The sequence below is a fragment of the Prionailurus viverrinus genome, chromosome A2 (genome assembly GCF_022837055.1).
Source record: "Prionailurus viverrinus isolate Anna chromosome A2, UM_Priviv_1.0, whole genome shotgun sequence".
Classification (NCBI taxonomy): domain Eukaryota; kingdom Metazoa; phylum Chordata; class Mammalia; order Carnivora; family Felidae; genus Prionailurus; species Prionailurus viverrinus.
The window spans coordinates 44376174-44396824 of NC_062562.1; the positions used below are offsets into that span (position 1 = coordinate 44376174).

The 20651-nt window shown below is 38.0% G+C and overlaps 1 protein-coding gene across 7 annotated transcripts in view; it reads left to right on the forward strand.

Annotated features, from left to right (window-relative positions):
* CNTN4 (contactin 4) overlaps window positions 1-20651 on the forward strand; it is a 907777-nt gene that overhangs the window by 728807 nt on the left and 158319 nt on the right. For all 7 annotated transcript variants that reach the window (XM_047849694.1, XM_047849690.1, XM_047849689.1 and 4 more), the window contains 2 exons: window positions 13916-14018; window positions 16661-16845. In XM_047849694.1, coding sequence (XP_047705650.1) covers window positions 13916-14018; window positions 16661-16845 — 288 coding nt within the window. The remainder of the gene's footprint in view (window positions 1-13915; window positions 14019-16660; window positions 16846-20651) is intronic.

Here is a 20651-nt window from a genome sequence, read left to right on the forward strand (position 1 = left end):
TTAAGACCAAAGACTAAAAACTGGAACACATAAAACTAGAACATTCTGGAATATTATGTAATATTGATACAGTGTAATGTATCCTCCGTTATGATATGCCATCTGTTGATAGTAGACTTTTGTAATATTGCCCCAAACTGGATTAGAACCTCAAGTGAGCATTAACAACCAGTGTGTATCTTCATAAACAAAGCACCTTTATTGGTAGGCCACTTAACCTTGTGGGATCAGATCAGAAACCCAGTCATTAAGATCTTTTTTTTTTTAATTGTAAACTTGATCTACAACATTTTATTGATGACCTAGTGTATAAACTAGCAAGGATGACACCTCTGCTTGGCAGTGGGTAGAAATACGTTCTTCACTCAGACATATTTCTTTGTTACTTAAGATCTAGAGTTTATACCAAAACACTTTGTTTTATTTTACTCTCACTTCTAATTGCAACTTTTGTGTGGCTTTGTCATAGCAATCATGTCTTGTTTTTAATTCTCTAACAACATCACAGTTGAGGATCTGTGGGCGTAAAACATGTTTTATGAGGAGAATATCTAAATGACTAAAGGATGTGAGATATTTTGCTAAACTGCCATTGCTAATCTGATTTAATAGTGTCTTAATGGCTCTAGATATTTTGAAGGCTTGACAAGCTTAGAAACTTGGCAGTCAGCTTTAGACCCCTAGCACAGTTGTTCCATTTCAGGTCCATGTGGGCCAAAGGTCTTAGATGGTCATTTAACTAGTCAGTTAGAAAGCATCTGTTAAGTACCCATTGTGTGTGGCACACTATAAAATAAAAAGATGTGCACTCAGCCCCTGAAACCCTACAGTCTTAGAGAATTCCAAATGAGTGAAGGCTCTGAAGTTTCGTTCTTATTGGAGTCACTGAATTGAGTTCCGGAAAACACATTTACAGACAGTAGGATTGGAAATGAATAAGGGAAGCAGAGGTGCCTAGCCTAAAATAAAGATGACTTGGAGCATTCATTTGATTATGCATTTAACCAACAAATATTCATGGAACACCTGTTGTATGCTTGTCACTAGGAATGCAGAAGTGTTTCTGTGCTAGATTATAGTCTAGCTGAGGAGCCTTACTGCAGTCTGAGGCAGGAGTGGGGCCACATTAGGGGAGAGTGGAGAAGTAAAGCAGGTTCATTTAAGTTTCTTTTGTAATAAGAGCCTGCCGTGGAGGGTGAAGTGAGATTGTGTATTAATTGTGCCTTGGAGGTGAGGAAATCTGACCTAGTTGTTGGGAATCAGTCCAAGCTTCCATCAAGAGTTGAGGAAGGTAAAGAATTCCTGGCAGTGAGGACAGAATTTGTGTAAACCAGGAGTCAGCAGACTCCCTCCTGCAGGCCACTTCTGCCCATGGCCTGTTTTTGTAAATAAAGTTTACCATTTTGTCCATAGAAATGTTGGGTCTTCTTAGTTAATTCGTAGATACTTTATAATTTTTATTGCTATTGCAAATGGTTTCTTATTTTGAATCACATTCTCTAGTTAGTTATTGCTGATGTACAGAAATGCTATTTTTTTGTGTGTGTGAGTCTACATTTGGCAAGCTTGCTGATATCTCTTGTTAGTTCTAATAGTTTGTCAATTCTATCAACTCTCTCAAACTTTGCTATTTTTCTCATTTCCTCTAAGCCAAGGGTCAGCCAGCTTAGGGCTCATGGGTCGTATAGCATACCATCTTTTTGTAAATAAGATTTTATTGGACCATAGCCATGTCCTTTTTGTTTACATATTGTCTGTGGATGCTTTTCAGCTACAGTGGCAGAGTTAAGTTGTAACAGAGACTGCATGGCTCATAAAACCTAAATAAAATCCTTGTTCTCTGTCACTTTACAGTAAAACTTTGCCAATCCCTGACAACATGATAATATCTTTAAATATCTGAAGACTGTCCATCAAAAGACTTGTTTTTTTGCAGCTACAAAGACTTGAACTAGGACTAACATGCACAAATTAGAGGGAGAGAGAGAGAGTATTTTATTGAAGACCACGTGAAGAACGTTTTAGTAGGCTTAACATAAAAGTACTTACTCAATGGAAGATGAAAGCTGGCTTTCTTTCACTTAAAAGAAGACGACCTTGTAATTACTTGTCCAAACTGGAAACTGTTAGCAAATTATTTCAGGATTTCAGGTAAACCAGGACTCTTTGAGTCAAACCCAGATGCATTCAGTCTACCTTTATAGGAGATTGCCTTCTGGAGTAACTCAAGTTATCTCTGTACTTTAATTATTGAGAAGGAAGCAAAGAATTCAGGTTTGAGGTCAAAATGTTTATTTTCACATCCCACAGATTTCTGAATACACCCTAAAACACCAAGTTTAAGAGGTGATGTACAGCCTTCAGTCTCTTTATTCCTCTCCTCCAGCATTGGGGAGGTTGTTGTTTGTGTCATCGTTGTCTCAAACTCAGTGGAAATTCAGCTATTGGAGGGTGGAAGGTGGTAAAAGATTTTCCTTGGGTGGTTCCCTAGACCTCACAATGTTTCCTTCAACCAAGAACAAAACAAGTCTTTTTTAAAAGAGCAAAGTGTTAAACTCAGACAAAAGTATTAGTATGACTCATGAGATATTTCAAAATATGTGTAGATTAATGATCTGTATATGCATCATATGACAATCCACAAGAAAGTCAATGTGGGAACTTTTCATAAGATGATGTTTGCAATTTTTTTACTAGAAAATACCACTTTGTGGAAGTTGGTAAAAGTCCCTTCTGTGGTTTAATTTAGCAAGCACAGATTCCAGCTAAGGCAGGTGTTGGCAAAATGTTATGGCACGCAACTCTGCAAAGTGGCTTCTTTCTGCCAACACAGCGCTCTGCAAATTGTAGTTAAATAAGCATGGTGTGTGGCTGATTTCTCTTTCATAGTCTGTAATTTGCCAGTTATTTTGTTAAATTCTATGTTCTTACAGACATCAGCATCACCTTAATGATTTTCCAGGTTTTAAAAGGGGAACAGTCATTGCCACAAGGTCACCTACAAGTCCAGACTCTTGATGGGCATTGTCACTGGTAGGATTCCATTAATAATACCCTCACAATGACTAGATCATAAGAGAGGTCTAGCATTATTATGTTATACTTTTTGCTTTGACGTAACACTTCGTGGTTCCTACAGACATTCTTTTTTTTTTTTTTTTTTTTTTTTTTTTTTTTTTTTTTTTTTTGTAGTTCTGTTTTTTAATTTTTTGAGGAACGTCAATACTGTTTTCCATAGTAGCAATTTACATTCCCAAGGAACATTGCACTAGGGTTCCTTTTTCTCCACATCCTCACCAACACTTGTTATATCTTGTCTTTTTTTAAAAAAAAATTTTAATACTGTTATTCATTTTTGAGAGAGAGAGAGAGCATGAGCAGGGGAGGGGCAGAGAGAGAGAGAGAGGGAGGCACAGAATTCAAAGCAGGTTCCAGGCTCTGAGCTGTCATTACAGCACCCCACGAGGGGCTGGAATCCATGAACCATGAGATCATGACCTGAGCCAAAGTCAGACACTTAACCAACTGAGCCTCCCAGGCACCCCCTTGTCTTTTTGATACTAGACATTCTAACAAGTGTAAGGTGACATCTCATTGTGGTTTTGATTTGCATTTCCCTGATAATGAGTGATGGTGAGCATCTTTTCATGTGTCGGCCATCTGTATGTCTTCTTTGGAAAAATGTTTATTTAGGTCATCTGCCCATTTTTAATTGGATTATTTATGGGATTTTTTTTTATGTCGAGTTGTACAAGTTCTTTATACATTTTGGCTATTAACCCTTTATTGGATATGTCATATGCACATATCCTCTCCATTCAGTATGTGTTCTTTTAGTTTTATTGATGGTTTTCTTCACTGTGTAAAAGCTTTTTATTTTGGTGTAGTCCCAATAGTTTATTTTTGCTTTTGTCTCCCTTGGCTGAGAAGAACATATCTAGAAAAATGATGCTAAGGCTAACGTCAAAAAAATTACTGCCTATGTTTTCTCCTAGGAGTTTTATGATTTCAGGTATCACATTTAGGTTTTTAATCCATTTTGAGTATTTTTTGTGTATGGTGTAAGAAAGTGGTCCAGTCTCATTCTTTTGCATGTAGTTGTCTAGTTTTCCCAACACCATTTACTGAAGAGACTGTATTTTCTTTTTTTTTTTTTTTTCCTGAAATTTATTGACAAATTGGTTTCCATACAACACCCAGTGCTCATCCCAAAAGGTGCCCTCCTCAATACCCATCACCCACCCTCTCCTCCCTCCCACCCCCCATCAACCCTCAGTTTGTTCTCAGTTTTTAACAGTCTCTTATGCTTTGGCTCTCTCCCATTCTAACCTCTTTTTTTTTTTTTTTTCCTTCCCCTCCCCCATGGGTTCCTGTTAAGTTTCTCAGGATCCACATAAGAGTGAGACCATATGGTATCTGTCTTTCTCTGTATGGCTTATTTCACTTAGCATCACACTCTCCAGTTCCATCCACGTTGCTACAAAAGGCCATATTTCATTTTTTCTCATTGCCATGTAATATTCCATTGTGTATATAAACCACAATTTCTTTATCCATTCATCAGTTGATGGACATTTAGGCTCTTTCCATAATTTGGCTATTGTTGAGAGTGCTGCTATGAACATTGGGGTACAAGTGGCCCTATGCATCAGTGCTCCTGTATCCCTTGGATAAATTCCTAGCAGTGCTATTGCTGGGTCATAGGGTAGGTCTATTTTTAATTTTCTGAGGAACCTCCACACTGCTTTCCAGAGCGGCTGCACCAATTTGCATTCCCACCAACAGTGCAAGAGGGTTCCCGTTTCTCCACATCCTCTCCAGCATCTATAGTCTCCTGATTTGTTCATTTTGGCCACTCTGACTGGCGTGAGGTGATACCTGAGTGTGGTTTTGATTTGTATTTCCCTGATAAGGAGCGACGCTGAACATCTTTTCATGTGTCTGTTGGCCATCCGGATGTCTTCTTTAGAGAAGTGTCTATTCATGTTTTCTGCCCATTTCTTCACTGGGTTATTTGTTTTTCGGGTGTGGAGTTTGGTGAGCTCTTTATAGATTTTGGATACTAGCCCTTTGTCCGATATGTCATTTGCAAATATCTTTTCCCATTCCGTTGGTTGCCTTTTAGTTTTGTTGGTTGTTTCCTTTGCTGTGCAGAAGCTTTTTATCTTCATAAGGTCCCAGTAATTCACTTTTGCTTTTAATTCCCTTGCCTTTGGGGATGTGTCGAGTAAGAGATTGCTACGGCTGAGGTCAGAGAGGTCTTTTCCTGCTTTCTCCTCTAAGGTTTTGATGGTTTCCTGTCTCACATTTAGGTCCTTTATCCATTTTGAGTTTATTTTTGTGAATGGTGTGAGAAAGTGGTCTAGTTTCAACCTTCTGCATGTTGCTGTCCAGTTCTCCCAGCACCATTTGTTAAAGAGGCTGTCTTTTTTCCATTGGATGTTCTTTCCTGCTTTGTCAAAGATGAGTTGGCCATACGTTTGTGGGTCTAGTTCTGGGGTTTCTATTCTATTCCATTGGTCTATGTGTCTGTTTTGGTGCCAATACCATGCTGTCTTGATGATGACAGCTTTGTAGTAGAGGCTAAAGTCTGGGATTGTGATGCCTCCTGCTTTGGTCTTCTTCTCCAAAATTCCTTTGGCTATTCGGGGCCTTTTGTGGTTCCATATGAATTTTAGGATTGCTTGTTCTAGTTTCGAGAAGAATGCTGGTGCAATTTTGATTGGGATTGCATTGAATGTGTAGATAGCTTTGGGTAGTATTGACATTTTGACAATATTTATTTTTCCAATCCATGAGCAGGGAATGTCTTTCCATTTCTTTAAATCTTCTTCAATTTCCTTCAGAAGCTTTCTATAGTTTTCAGCATACAGATCCTTTACATCTTTGGTTAGATTTATTCCTAGGTATTTTATGCTTCTTGGTGCAATTGTGAATGGGATCAGTTTCTTTATTTGTCTTTCTGTTGCTTCATTGTTAGTGTATAAGAATGCAACTGATTTCTGTACATTGATTTTGTATCCTGCAACTTTGCTGAATTCCTGTATCAGTTCTAGCAGACTTTTGGTGGAGTCTATCGGATTTTCCATGTATAATATCATGTCATCTGCAAAAAGCGAAAGCTTGACTTCATCTTTGCCAATTTTGATGCCTTTGATTTCCTTTTGTTGTCTGATTGCTGATGCTAGAACTTCCAGCACTATGTTAAACAGCAGCGGTGAGAGTGGGCATCCTTGTCGTGTTCCTGATCTCAGGGAAAAAGCTTTCAGTTTTTCCCCGTTAAGGATGATGTTAGCTGTGGGCTTTTCATAAATGGCTTTTATGATCTTTAAGTATGTTCCTTCTATCCCGACTTTCTCAAGGGTTTTTATTAAGAAAGGGTGCTGGATTTTGTCGAAGGCCTTTTCTGCATCGATTGACAGGATCATATGGTTCTTCTCTCTTTTTTTGTTAATGTGATGTATCACGTTGATTGATTTGCGAATGTTGAACCAGCCCTGCATCCCAGGAATGAATCCCACTTGATCATGGTGAATAATTCTTTTTATATGCCGTTGAATTCGATTTGCTAGTATCTTATTGAGAATTTTTGCATCCATATTCATCAGGGATATTGGCCTGTAGTTCTCTTTTTTTACTGGGTCTCTGTCTGGTTTAGGAATCAAAGTAATACTGGCTTCATAGAATGAGTCTGGAAGTTTTCCTTCCCTTTCTATTTCTTGGAATAGCTTGAGAAGGATAGGTATTATCTCTGCTTTAAACGTCTGGTAGAACTCCCCTGGGAAGCCATCTGGTCCTGGACTCTTATTTGTTGGGAGATTTTTGATAACCGATTCAATTTCTTCGCTGGTTATGGGTCTGTTCAAGCTTTCTATTTCCTCCTGATTGAGTTTTGGAAGCGTGTGGGTGTTCAGGAATTCGTCCATTTCTTCCAGGTTGTCCAATTTGTTGGCATATAAGTTTTCATAGTATTCCCTGATAATTGTTTGTATCTCTGAGGGATTGGTTGTAATAATTCCATTTTCATTCATGATTTTATCTATTTGGGTCATCTCCCTTTTCTTTTTGAGAAGCCTGGCTAGAGGTTTGTCAATTTTGTTTATTTTTTCAAAAAACCAACTCTTGGTTTCGTTGATCTGCTCTACAGTTTTTTTAGTTTCTATATTGTTTATTTCTGCTCTGATCTTTATTATTTCTCTTCTTCTGCTGGGCTTAGGCTGCCTTTGCTGTTCTGCTTCTAGTTCCTTTAGGTGTGCTGTTAGATTTTGTATTTGGGATTTTTCTTGTTTCTTGAGATAGGCCTGGATTGCAATGTATTTTCCTCTCAGGACTGCCTTTGCTGCGTCCCAAAGCGTTTGGATTGTTGTATTTTCATTTTCGTTTGTTTCCATATATTTTTTAATTTCTTCTCTAATTGCCTGGTTGACCCACTCATTCGTTAGTAGGGTGTTCTTTAACCTCCATGCTTTTGGAGGTTTTCCAGACTTTTTCCTGTGGTTGATTTCAAGCTTCATGGCATTGTGGTCTGAAAGTAAGCATGGTATAATTTCAATTCTTGTAAACTTATGAAGGGCTGTTTTGTGACCCAGTATATGATCTATCTTGGAGAATGTTCCATGTGCACTCGAGAAGAAAGTATATTCTGTTGCTTTGGGGTGCAGAGTTCTAAATATATCTGTCAAGTCCATCTCATCCAATGTCTCATTCAGGGCCCTTGTTTCTTTATTGACCGTGTGTCTAGTTGATCTATCCATTTCTGTAAGCGGTGTATTAAAGTCCCCTGCAATTACCACATTCTTATCAATAAGGTTGCTTATGTTTATGAGTAATTGTTTTATATATTTGGGGGCTCCGGTATTCGGTGCATAGACATTGATAATTGTTAGCTCTTCCTGATGGATAGACCCTGTAACTATTATATAATGTCCTTCTTCATCTCTTGTTACAGCCTTTAATTTAAAGTCTAGTTTGTCTGATATAAGTATGGCTACTCCAGCTTTCTTTTGGCTTCCAGTCGCATGATAAATAGTTCTCCATCCCCTCACTCTCAATCTAAAGGTGTCCTCAGGTCTAAAATGAGTCTCTTGTAGACAGCAAATAGATGGGTCTTGTTTTTTTATCCATTCTGATACCCTATGTCTTTTGGTTGGCGCATTTAATCCATTTACATTCAGTGTTATTATAGAAAGATACGGGTTTAGAGTCATTGTGATGTCTCCTACAGACATTCTTAAAGTGTACTCTGTGACCAGAAGCTTCAACATCACCTGTGAAATTGTTACCAATGCACATTCTTGGTCTCCATGTCCACATTCTAACTCAGAAACTTAAGCCTTCAAGGTGATTTAAAGTTTGATATCCACTGGTTTAGAAAAAGACATTAGGAATTTCTAGCCATGTCTTCCTCAGAAAGTCAACTCTTTCAGTTATTCAGTAAACAATCATTGGCCTACATATGCCTTGTTACCATGAAATGCGCTGAAAAAGAGGAGCCTACAGGTGTCATGAAGGTAACAACCAGGTGTACATTACCCACACTGTGCCCCTATTGCTAGGTACATTGCCTGTTTTATGGTTGGTATTACATGAATATTTACTGCATTAATCCATCAGAATATAAATAAAGCTAAGCTCTTGACTCCTGATGTTTCTGATGTGTAGAATTTTAAGTGTTGTAATTTTTGCTATTGTTATGGTGGCTCTCTTCACAGAATGGAAAACACTGACGATGCATTTTAATGAATTAAGATTTCCTTTTTTATTTTATGTTTATAAATGTGTGTCTAATTGTCTCCAAAATTGAAAGCAAAAGTTGTCTCTGTAGGGAAATTGTATCATGAATGAATGAAATCATGCAAGAGAAAGGGAATATGGCTGAGATTATATATTCTGGTCGATCTTGATTCTATTATATGCACTCTTTATTTTCACTTACCTTAGTGTGTGGACACAGCTAGGCCTTCATATATTCCCACCTTTTAAATAGTTTGAAGATGGAAAAATGGTCTGGAGCAATTCCATCAGTGGCCTTTCTCTTTCTGCCTAATCATTCTGTGAATCACCAGAGCAGCTGTAGACCAATTAAGTTCAAAAGTGTACAGGTGGTCAAAGGAATGACTTGAAAAATGTACTCTAGTTGTAAGGAGCCTTTTGTTTCATAAAAAAATTAAAATGGCAACAGCTTTTTAAAGTTAATGTACAAAATAAAGGCCAAAATAGCTAAAATGAAATAAATAGTCAAATAAAAATATGGCTTGTTTCAGATGTAACTCAATTACATAGAACAGTTCTCAGGTGTCTCCCCCACCCCAAGTGTTCATAATATAGTTGGAGATAATTGTTTCCTTCATTTTTTATGACTTTAATTCTAGAACAATCTTTATATATAATGAAAATTCTTTAAACATCATGAACACTATGCCATCCCATCTCTGATCCATATCTTTATGTCCTGTAACAACTGCTATAAACACAGATCAATCTGTCTTATTACTAACTCTGTTACTTGAATTTCTATAGCTGTAAATGAAGATCAGTGTGTATCAACCCAGAAATCATCCAAATGACCACCTAAACAGCCTAGAGTTCATTTTAAAGAAAAACACGGTCTAAGTGAGTGAACTCATACAAGAAGCCATGATGATGATACTTTAGAAATGACTTTCATGGCTGGAAGGAAGTGCATGATTGACTTAATGGCTATTATGTGTCATAGGAGAAGGCCCATATTCCTACATTTTTCCTCCCTTCCACAAATTTCTACTCATCACAATTTTTTTCTTTTTTTTTTACTGTGATTTTTTAAATGTTATTAAATAATAATATTAACATTAACAGAGAGAGAGAAAGAGACCATGGGCATGGGAGGGGCAGAGAGAGAGAGAGAGAGAGAGAGAATATCCCAAGAAGGTTCCACACTGTCAGCACAGAGGCTGATGTGGGGCTCAAACCTATGAACCATGAGATCTCATGACCTGAGCCAAGAGTTAGACACTCAACCACTGAGCCACCCAATCACCCCACAATTTTTTTTTCATATACCTGGTACTGAACTAGGATTTGTGAGGGTTACAGAAAAAATTTGAAAGTCTTTCCATTTTTCGAGAAAGTGAAAACACAAAGAAAAAGAGATAACATATATATATAAATAGCTATAAAGATGATCGACAACAGTAATGCTGTTTGAGAGGGGCCCAAAATTTTATGTGTAAAATGACATTATTTATATGGCAGTAGTTTTTTGGTGAGTTTAAGTGAAAGCACTCCTCTGAAGGGGCTCCATTTGAGCTGAGACATGAAGCAAGAGAAAAGTTATCCGCCCAAAAATCATAGGAAGCATGAAAAATGAAAGACATTTCCACACAAAGACTTGTAAGCAAATGTTCTTAGAAGCATAACTCATTATCACTAAAAGTGGAGGCGACCTAAATAAATGCCCATTAACTGGTATTATGAGTTGAATTGTGTCCCTCAAAAAAGATATGTTGAAGATGTAACCCTCCTAGTACTCAAAATATGACCTTATCTGGAAATATGGTTTTTATAGGTGCAGTTAATTCAGGTGAAGTCATATCAGACTGCAGTTGGTCATTAATCCAGTATGACTGGTGTCCTTATAAAAGTACAATGGGAAGACACATAGAGAGAATGCCGTGTGATGACAGAAGTAGAGACTCGAGTGATACAGGTGTAAGCCCAGGAACACCAAAGATTTATGGCCACCACCAGAAGCTAGGAGGAGGCAAGGGACAATTCTACCCAGAATGTCAGAGGGGGCAGAGCCCTATCATCACTTCATTTATGACTTCTACCCTCCAGAACTGTGAGAGAATACATTTCTTTTTCTTTAAGCCATTCCGTTTGTGTCATGTTGTTGCTAATATGACCAGGACAGACATAAATAAAATATGGTATAACCATACAGTTGAATAGTATTCAGCAATAAAAAGGAACAAACTACTGATAAATTCTGCAACATGGATGAACCTTGATCACACTATGCCAAGTGAAAGAGCCCAGATACAAAAGAACACATGGTGTATAATTCCATTTATATGAAACATCCAGAAAAGGCAAATTATCAGAGAGAGAAAGCAGATTAGAAGCTGCCTCGGGCTGGAATGGGTTCTGAGGATTGACTATAAATAGACATGAAGGATCATGGGGTGATGGAAATGCTGAAAAAAGTGGATTATGGCCATGACTTTGCAACTTGGTAAATTTACTGAAAATCTTTGAATTTGTACGTAAATTATACCTCGGTAAATGTGTTTTTTTTTTTTAAGAAGTCAGGGGAAACAGTAGAGCTGAGGCACAGAGGTGTTAATGCTGTCTGGTCATTTAAAGGCCACTGTGAGGTATAGAGTAGTCCGGACAGAGGAAGGGAAAAAGGATCCTAGAGGAGTGGACTTTGAGTCTGGGCCTTGATAAGTAGGAGTTTAGGATGAGGAGATGACAGGGCACAGGACCATGCACACTGTCTCTGCATTGCAGTGATATCTCACTTTCTCAGGACAAGATTATGTGAGATATATTTTCTCCTTGGTATATCTTTCAGAGCTGGGTTAAAGAAACCTAATGCGTATGTAATGTTTAAAGAAAGAGAAGGCAGGGGGACCACCTGATCACTGCTAAAACAGCCTTGCCTGTTGTATTTTAATATTATTGTCTCATCTCCCTCCCACACATGATACACTGCAGTGCAGACTGTTATGATTTCCTGGGAGCACAAAAGACCTCTTTCTCCCAAAGCAATTCTTTTTTTAATTAACACTGCTCTTGGAGTACATAGCCACGTGCGCACACACACACACACACACACACACACACACACACAGCACTAAAAGGTGTTAACTTGTTCCTGGGCTGAGAGTCATACTACTGATATTTATGGGACAATGAGTCAACCATATGGGCTGTTGGTTAGCAAGTTCAGCAGCTGTGGGTGAATGCCGTCATTAGCAAGTGCCACTTCTTTGCTGGTCTAGCTTTGTGGCAAATGCTTAAAGGAAGGCAAACCTGAATTTAAGTGGAAGGGAACCCAAACTGGCCAAAAAGGAAGGAGTGGTTTTGTATCTGAATGTGGCAACATGGATTTAATGTATTTGAATCTAGTTTTCCAGTGTTCTTCATTGCGGTGGTGAGAGGCCATAGTAAAAGAGGAATTGGGGACCAGATTTACAAACTGGAACACCAACTAGCTTGTTGTAAAACTAAAGACAAACTGCTTAACCCCTTTGAGATTACAGCCTTGCTCGCAAAAGGGAGGGATAGATTAGAACCGATTTTAATTGCATTGGGGGGAGTGGGTTATAGTCCTTTTGAGAATAGATTGCTAGCTGCAGGTCCTCTCTGTAGGAAAGTGTTCATCCATGAATGCCAAGATTAAAAATGCTGAACTAAATTATTTAAAAGGCCCCTTCCAAATCCACCCTTCCCTGTCATTCTATGGAAGGAAAAAAATCAAAGTTATGTTCAACTTTGCACTTTGGGCCACATACTTCACAGCAAACCTAGCTAGACAGTTAGGTTATCTCACAGCATTGATTTTCTTTTTTGCACATTAGCAAAATCCCCTTGATGCTTCCCAAACATTGAAGCTGCAGATGAAAACGGTCACCTCAACCAAATGAGTGGAATCATTTCTCTCTGTCATTGTACCTGTCCCTGTCCATTCCTTGCTTTCACCTTTTCTTCTGAATCCCTCAGTCTTTTTTCCTATAATTACGGAAAGCCTAAAGGAGAGGGGAAATGAAGGATCCTATCATTTCTTAGTGTGTTAGATAATTCCAAATTTTATATTGGCACAGCTGAATCAGAGATCACGGAAAGGACGAGACATTGAATAGAAATAAATGGATTTGATCAGTGGGAGATGGGGTCAAGAATGTATTGGTAAGAGGGGTGCCTGGGTGGCTCAGTCGATTCAGTGTCCAACTTGAACTCAGGTCATGATATCATGGCTGGTGAGTTCAAGCCCCGCGTCGGGCTCTGTGCTGACAGCTCAGACCCTGGAGCCTGCTTCAGATTCTGTCTCCCTCTCTCTGCCCTCCCCCGCTCATGCTCTGTCTCTGTCTCTCTCTGCCCCTCCCCTGCTCATCTCCCTCTCTCTCTCTCTCTCTCTCACTCCAAAATAAACATTTAAAAAAATTTTTTAAGATAATTTATTGATAAGAAATAATTGACTGGTTTTTAGTTATAAAGTAGGGACTTAGTTTGTTAGGTTATGTTACCGTGACCACAATTGTACAATTTCCTACAATATAGGAAAGTGAGAGAATTTGACCTTAAAGTCAGCATGCCTTTGGGAAGGTGGGTATGATTTAAAGATTGTTTTCTGTATTACTTCCTCCTGTCATTTTTACCTTGGTTCAGAATATAATGTCACTGGCATTTGATGTTACCTCCTCTGTACTAATTTATGATTAATTGAGATTGGTTTTGGAAGTGAATGATAAAGTAATTCGTAATTGAGTAACTGACTACTCAGATTTTTTTCTTACATAGACATAATAGAGCATAATAGAGCAGCAAGTATTTTGGTAAAGTACTTAAATTTTTTTTGCAGTATGTTTTCAAAAAGATCATTTATTTGATTTCCCTGGTGACTGGAACTTTATCTCTCCCCTCCTTACATGGTCCATGACTCCCTTTTAAAAAAAGGTTTTTCAAGAAGTGAAGTTGTATGCACAGAGAATTTGATCCTAGGCAGATGGTATGGCACTGTGACACAAAATTTCCCCTAGCAGTAACTGGGAGAAGAGCCACAATTCAAGGCTGGTTAGAGATAGAACCTGCTTTAAATGAAGGAATTAATTGTGCACATAATGATGTATGAGAGCATCCTAAATTAACAAAAACACTAATGTATGTTTTAAAAGAGCCTCAAAGACTTAGTCCCTTTGTTTATTCACAGGGGTGATGGGTGAATATGAGCCAAAAATAGAAGTGCAATTCCCAGAAATGGTGCCGACCGCCAAAGGAACAACAGTCAAGCTGGAATGCTTTGCCTTAGGAAAGTAAGTCTGGTTTCTCTTCCGTCTTCTTCACCCTTCAGCCTGTGCGGGTGTAGAAGTTTATATGCACTGTTCGCGGTGATGGCTTCTGAGGTGACTGAAAAGCAAGTCAGGCCTTTCTTTTTGTGATGCCATGTATGCATCTTTGATTCTGCCCTCTCACCATGGAGAGACTACATGTAATGGCACAAAGGGGATTAGGCTGCCACAATTGACATGGCCACAAAGGAGAAGAGAATGGGCAATTCTGAAAAAGTATTTTCTTTTATTATTGTGACCTATAATGTGCACGCTGTCTAACCCAGAATGACAGGAAAACAATGGCCTTCATTTGAGGTACGCTCAAGCCGACTATTTAGAAAAATATGGACTTTCAGTCTGGCCCTAGTTTACAGAGGATGCATCAAACTTTTCTTGAATTTCTTTTTAAATTACCAGTCTCTTCTCTCTACTTTGGATTTTCTTCTCTGGCTAAAGATAGGGAAGATCTTATATTCTTTAAGAGAGTCTCTATTTTACAGACTCGCCTGAAAATTACTCCCAACTTTATTATTAAGTCTGTGGAATTATAGATAAGCCTAGTTGGGATCCAGTTAACGTTTCCATAGAGTATCTATCTCTCAGAGGGCACAAAGAAAATGGAAAAAGAGATCAGTTAAGATTTTCCCAGTAACCCTAAAAAAGGGAGGGGGGTTGGCATAAATGGTACACACTGTCATCTGAAATGAGAATTTTAGATCATCTATGGAATTTATTGATTGATGTAGATCTCTACACCCAACCCTATTTCCCGCTAACCCATTGCTAACTCCCTATCCTCTTCCTGCGCCCAGATCATGGCTAAGGCAACAGCACTTGCTTGTGCCCAACCCCTGTATCAGCATGTGATCTGTTTCTGTATATTTTTTGTGTTTACAGCAACCATAGAAGAAAGGTATTCCTTTTTATCACTATATTTTCAGCTCTAATAAAAAGATTCTTTTGGTTTCCATGGTTTTAAGTCAGGGCAGTATAAATTACACCAGTATCTTTACTTTGGTACCATACATATACTGGTAAATTTTTATGTCCTGAAAACTTATCACCTTAAATAAATTATGACATACCTGTAGGACTGAACACTGTTCAGACGTTAAAAGTCAAATTGTAAAACAACACGTGAGAAATAGAAAATGCCCGTAATTTATTACTAAGAGACTGAAACCAGACTGCTAAGCAGCCTGGCCCCATTTTTATCGCATGGCCCCATTTTTTATTTTAAATATATACATTGGGAAACCCAATCCAGGGAAAAGGTGAAAGCAGGTTAACTGGGCAGCCTAGATGTAAATTTGGTACACTATGCAAGGTGACACCTTGAAAAATGTTTTTTGAAGAGAGAGCAAAATTCTTGTTGTTCATACTTCAAAGGGGGTGTGAATTAAACTCTATTCATACTGCCTGAATGGCACTGGAATAAAAACAAAAGACCAAAATTGGGTTCCTCCAGTCTACACAAAGATATTTGGGTATGCATATCCAACTGCCAAAATACATCATCACTGCCCACTTAAGAGCAGGAAGACTGTGTCTAAGTATAGTTATTTGTAAAGGCCTGTATTAAGTGTGTATCTCATTAGATGTAAAGGCACCCGTAATGTACTTTTGATAGAACCCTTTCTGCATTTAGAGTTGGTGTCTGTTGAATGAACTTAAATTGTTCTAAAACAAGTATAGTAGAATTGATGGCTTTAATTTTTTAAATACCATCTCAGGTTTTCCAGAGAAGATTAGCAAGTCTTTAGCCTAATTACTTCACTGTGTGTGTGTTTTGTGAAAAATAAATAAGTAAATAATTGTATCCCCTGGTAGGAAGCTGCAGTCTTAAAAGCTGTGGTTAGCTTGCTAAAGCATTGATTTGCAGACTCAATGATGCCCTCCTTGCAATTTAAGATGTGCTCTAACAGTTATGGTTGTAGGATGATAGATGCCATGAGAGTACATAAAGACCCCACAGATGGCTGCTTTCCTTATCTTTCTATTTTAAGTAAAAATTTCCCTAAACCACTGTCTGGTGAACTGCTGTTATCAGTTGGTAAGGTTCTAGAGAGAATGTCCCAGGAGACAGAAAGTAGAAGCTGCCAGTTTCTTATTGCCTAACCCTTGAAACGGTACAACATCACTTCTGTCTTAGTTCAGTAATCAAAGTAGTCAAACAACACAGCAGGTTCAAGACATAGGAGGGCCTGTACCTTGTATGAGAGGAATGTGAAAGAATTTGCACGCATCTTTAATCTTACACATTTGTGCGTGGACATATTTATTTTCCTGTTTATGATGTGGAAAAAAGCATTTGTACTAAAAAGATATATAACAAGCATATAAAAATGTTTTTTAGTGTTACTATTGTATAGGAGATATATTACCTTATTTAAGGTTATGAAAGGTTATTTGATTCTAAGAAAAACACTTAATATATAATTACACTAGAAATGTGGATATGGCTAAAATCGTAATAGTGATACATGAATGAATGAACTTTGGGGAGTACTGTTTAGGGCAAGTTTATATGCTTAAAACCGAGAAGGAAGGGGCTATGGGAAGCATAGGTTCAATTAAAAGATATGGTTTTCTCTAATTTGATTCACTCTTTTTTATTCTATCAGTCCAGTACCAACTATTATTTGGAGAAGAGCTGATGGAAAGCCTATAGCAAGGAAAGCCAGAAGACACAAATCCAGTGGAATTCTTGAAATCCCCAATTTTCAGCAGGAGGATGCTGGTTTATATGAATGTGTGGCTGAAAATTCAAGAGGGAAAAATGTAGCAAGGGGACAGTTGACTTTTTATGGTAAGTTTGCCTTCCCACTTTATCATTTGTAGTTCTACAGACCTTGGTATTAAAAGCGTAAACCAAGAGGTTTGCATTCAGGCTTTTCAGAAAAGATTGTTTAGAATAGGACTGTGTAAAACCCTTGGTTTGCTGCTAATTAGCATTCCCTGGGTGATTCTGGGTGTGGAGAGTAAGGGTGGGGGACAAGGATGTTGACGGAGCAGAGAGGAAGAAATTAGGCTGAGGTGTTTGGGAGATGGATATTAGTGTGAACGCACTTGCAAAGGAACCGTGTTTCCTCTTGCCATTAAGCTGTAAACTTGATGCAGGAAACATTTTGTTATTCCTTCTTCCTAATTTATTTTTTTTTAAGCTGTATGCTTTTCTTCCTTAGAATTTTGATTTGGGGCTCATGTTAATTCTTTGTAATTGCTTCTATTTGATAGCAATTTAATGTGGTACCATGAACATTTCAAAATGCACACTCCCCAAATTTAGTTATCAGAGTGGAGCATGACAAATCTCTCTCACCCCAAAGACTTTATGTGCAGCTGCTCCTATTCCAATCAAATCATCGGCATTGATCCAAACATAATATAAATGTGAAACTGCTAGCACGTGGTCGTCAATTTAGCCAATCTTGGAAACCCTGTTAGGGTGTCAATTTGAAATCCAAAAAGGGATTTCACTGGATAGGCATTTTGAAGGCAAATAGAGTTCTGCCAAATTGGAACATGCCTGAATCCCATCTTTCTGGGCATTGAAAATAAATATTGTAGGTTGATAATTATTCAAGAATGGCTTAAATACACAACAATATGTATTGAAATACTGAGAATAGCTCTTTAGGCACAAGTTACAGCAAAAGTTTTAAATGTTCTTATTTTTTGCAATAACAGATACCAAAAAGTCTATTTACTTCATCAGTTCTTCTTCTAAAGTATTTTGGTTTTAAGATATAGCCAGATTTTGTTCATTAGTCATAAAACGTTCTTTAGAAATGTGATTGGAAACTGAGTGGACATTTTGAGTATCCGCTACTTTGCAGAGAACTCTCTCACGTGACCCTCAGCGTTTGGTACTTAGATACCTGATATATGTGGGGAGGCAGAAGAGCCCACATGGTTCTAGAAGGTATTTCACGTGATGACCTGGGCAACAGTTGTTTGAATAAATTTGCCCACTTCTTTAATCATTCATCTTTCTTCAGCAATTATAAAGAACTAATTCTACTCAAGCCAAATGACGGAGTTGATATTTGATCTTTGCCCTTTCTTAAACTGTGATAGTTGATCCCGTATTTGATTGGTTAAAAAGCAAAAGATGACATAGTTAACTGACAGGGAAAACATAGCACCAAGAGTTACACATTTGTTTAGTGAGATGCAATTGATGTATTTTTCAAGTGTTTAGGACACATTTTTCTCACCAGTGTGATAATTATTCCTTACATGTCAGATAAGAACAACCTGAAAATAGGTTAAAGGCCAATGTTTTTTCTCTTTTATTAGTTGAATAGACTTTTCAGTTCAGCTATGGTTGTTGCCAAGTGTTATTTGAGTTGCTCAACTAATTGAATACAGTTATTTTCACTTCCATGGTTTTCTTTTAAGTGAAATATCTGTTTTCAGTATGTTATGGAGGTATGAAATGTTCTGTAACCAGGAGTTGGCATAGTACTTCCTAGTGGGTCAAAGTTTTCCTCCACTGGAAAAAGAATACTCCAGAATTACCGTTCTAGAGAATTGAATTTGTCACTGGCCCTCAGCCTTGTGCAGTAAAATGTTTTGTTTTGTTTTTTTTCCCTTCAGGGATCCTGCCCTGGAGATGAAAATCAGATTCTACCAGTGTTTCCCTTTTAAATGGAGTTATCTGCATCCATGCATGGGGAAAAAAGCAGAATGAAATTTGCCTGCTTTCTGTAGATAACTCAGCTTTTTTCTCAGTTGTCAACCACCCTTGGTGTTAGAAGCTTGTCAGATCAGTTGACTTTAATAGTGTTTGGCTGTTGTATCTATGTTTATTCTTTTGTTTTTCCTCAACTAGCATATCAGTGACACAGAAATTATCGAACTGTTTTCATTGTCACAGGAGGGATTAATTATACAAAAGTTCTTGGCTGTCATTTTTTTTTGCCTCTCATTTTTTTGGTCTCTATTGGGTTTTCCCAATGCTGAGTGCCTAATATCCAGCTGTCTAGATCTCCAATTTAAATGAGTTATTATAATTAAAATCACTATGTAGATCACAAAAGGGGAGAAAATAGCCCCAGTCACTTATCCATGAATGTTCTGCCTTTGTCGACAAGAGAATTTCTCACAGTGTTAAGATGTGCTGTGCTCAGGGATTATAAACCATGGGTTTGAGTTTAGAAGCTTGCTCCTCTTTTATGGTTCCAAGTTATCTCGTTCCATTCATCAAAGTCTTCACATCAACCATGTGTATGCTAACTTCTGATCTGGCTTAGCAAAATGGCAGTTTTCCTCATCTTGCACTGAAACCATTTAACCTTGCTCCCAAGGCCTGCTGGGCTTGATTCCATTGCTCCCATCTTCCCTGTGTCAGCATGATGGAAGCCCCTGTTCCTGGTTGGTGTGCTCCCACTCTACCTGTGTGTTTAGATTTGCATGTGCTACTCCTGTTTGATATGTGTGAGGAATTAAAACTAGTTCATATATAAAACATTTTACCCTACCCTATCTTCCCATTTTATTTTTGCCATGACTTATACTTGACCAGTGTGGTCTAGTCTTTGTTTTGTGTTTTATGGTTGACACACAATGCTACATTAGTTTCAGGTATACCATATAGTGACAGGATAAGTTTGTACATTATGCAGTGTGGTCTAGTTTTAATCTGCTGTTTCAGACATTTTTCAATGTAAAAAACTTTCTACAAATAGGTCTGTAATTTTCAAGAGTAAAATACAATGGGTCTTTGTTGCTAAAGGTAGAAATTTTCCAAAGTGATTTTGATATATTATTAGTTCAACAAATATCTTTTTTCATTGCCTACATATTGTGGTGCATCCCGTTGGATGGTGTAGGGGCCGGCAGCATGAGACAGTGAAAGAATTCACTGAAGGCAGAACAAAGGAGATACAAGCCTATTGAATACACTCCAAGGGAGCAGAGGGAAGGACATCAAAAGAAAGACTGTCTGTCACAAGGCGGTGGTGAGGGGCTATAGTTATAGGGCAGAGTGGGGAAGTATGGGGAATGTATACAGCTTTCCCTTTTTCAGTAATCTTAGGAACTGTGACTGGTTGTAAATGGTCAGTTAGGGCCTATGGCTCTTTCGAGGTGATTTGCTTAATGAACCTGTTTGTATTCAGCTCAGTGGTCACTGTGGGCCCTTTTGCCTCAATCAAGTTTCCATTGCTCAAGGCTGTTGCCCAAAAGAGGCCCCTACACATATGGCAGAACATGTTAGGCACTAGGGCTGCAGGACAAATCCCTGCCCTCAAAGAGCTTATATTTTACTAGAAGTTGAAAGACAATATACTATTAAGCAAATAAATGAACTATAAAATTTCATATTGTGATAAGAATTATAATGAAAGTAATTAGGATGTGATAGAAAAAAAAACCAGGAGCAGAGGAAAGGCTTCATAAGATAAGGTCATTAGGGAAGACTAGTCTGAGATTTGAACTCTGAGCCAAAACTTGAAGGATGACAAAGAGCCAGAGTTTTGAGGGATGTACATTCCAGGCAGAAGGGAAGGAGTTGCAAAGGCCCTGAGACAGGAAACTACTTGACATGTTTGAGCTGCATCAAGGAAATCAATATAACAAAATCTTGGTGAGAAAGGACAAAAGTGTTGA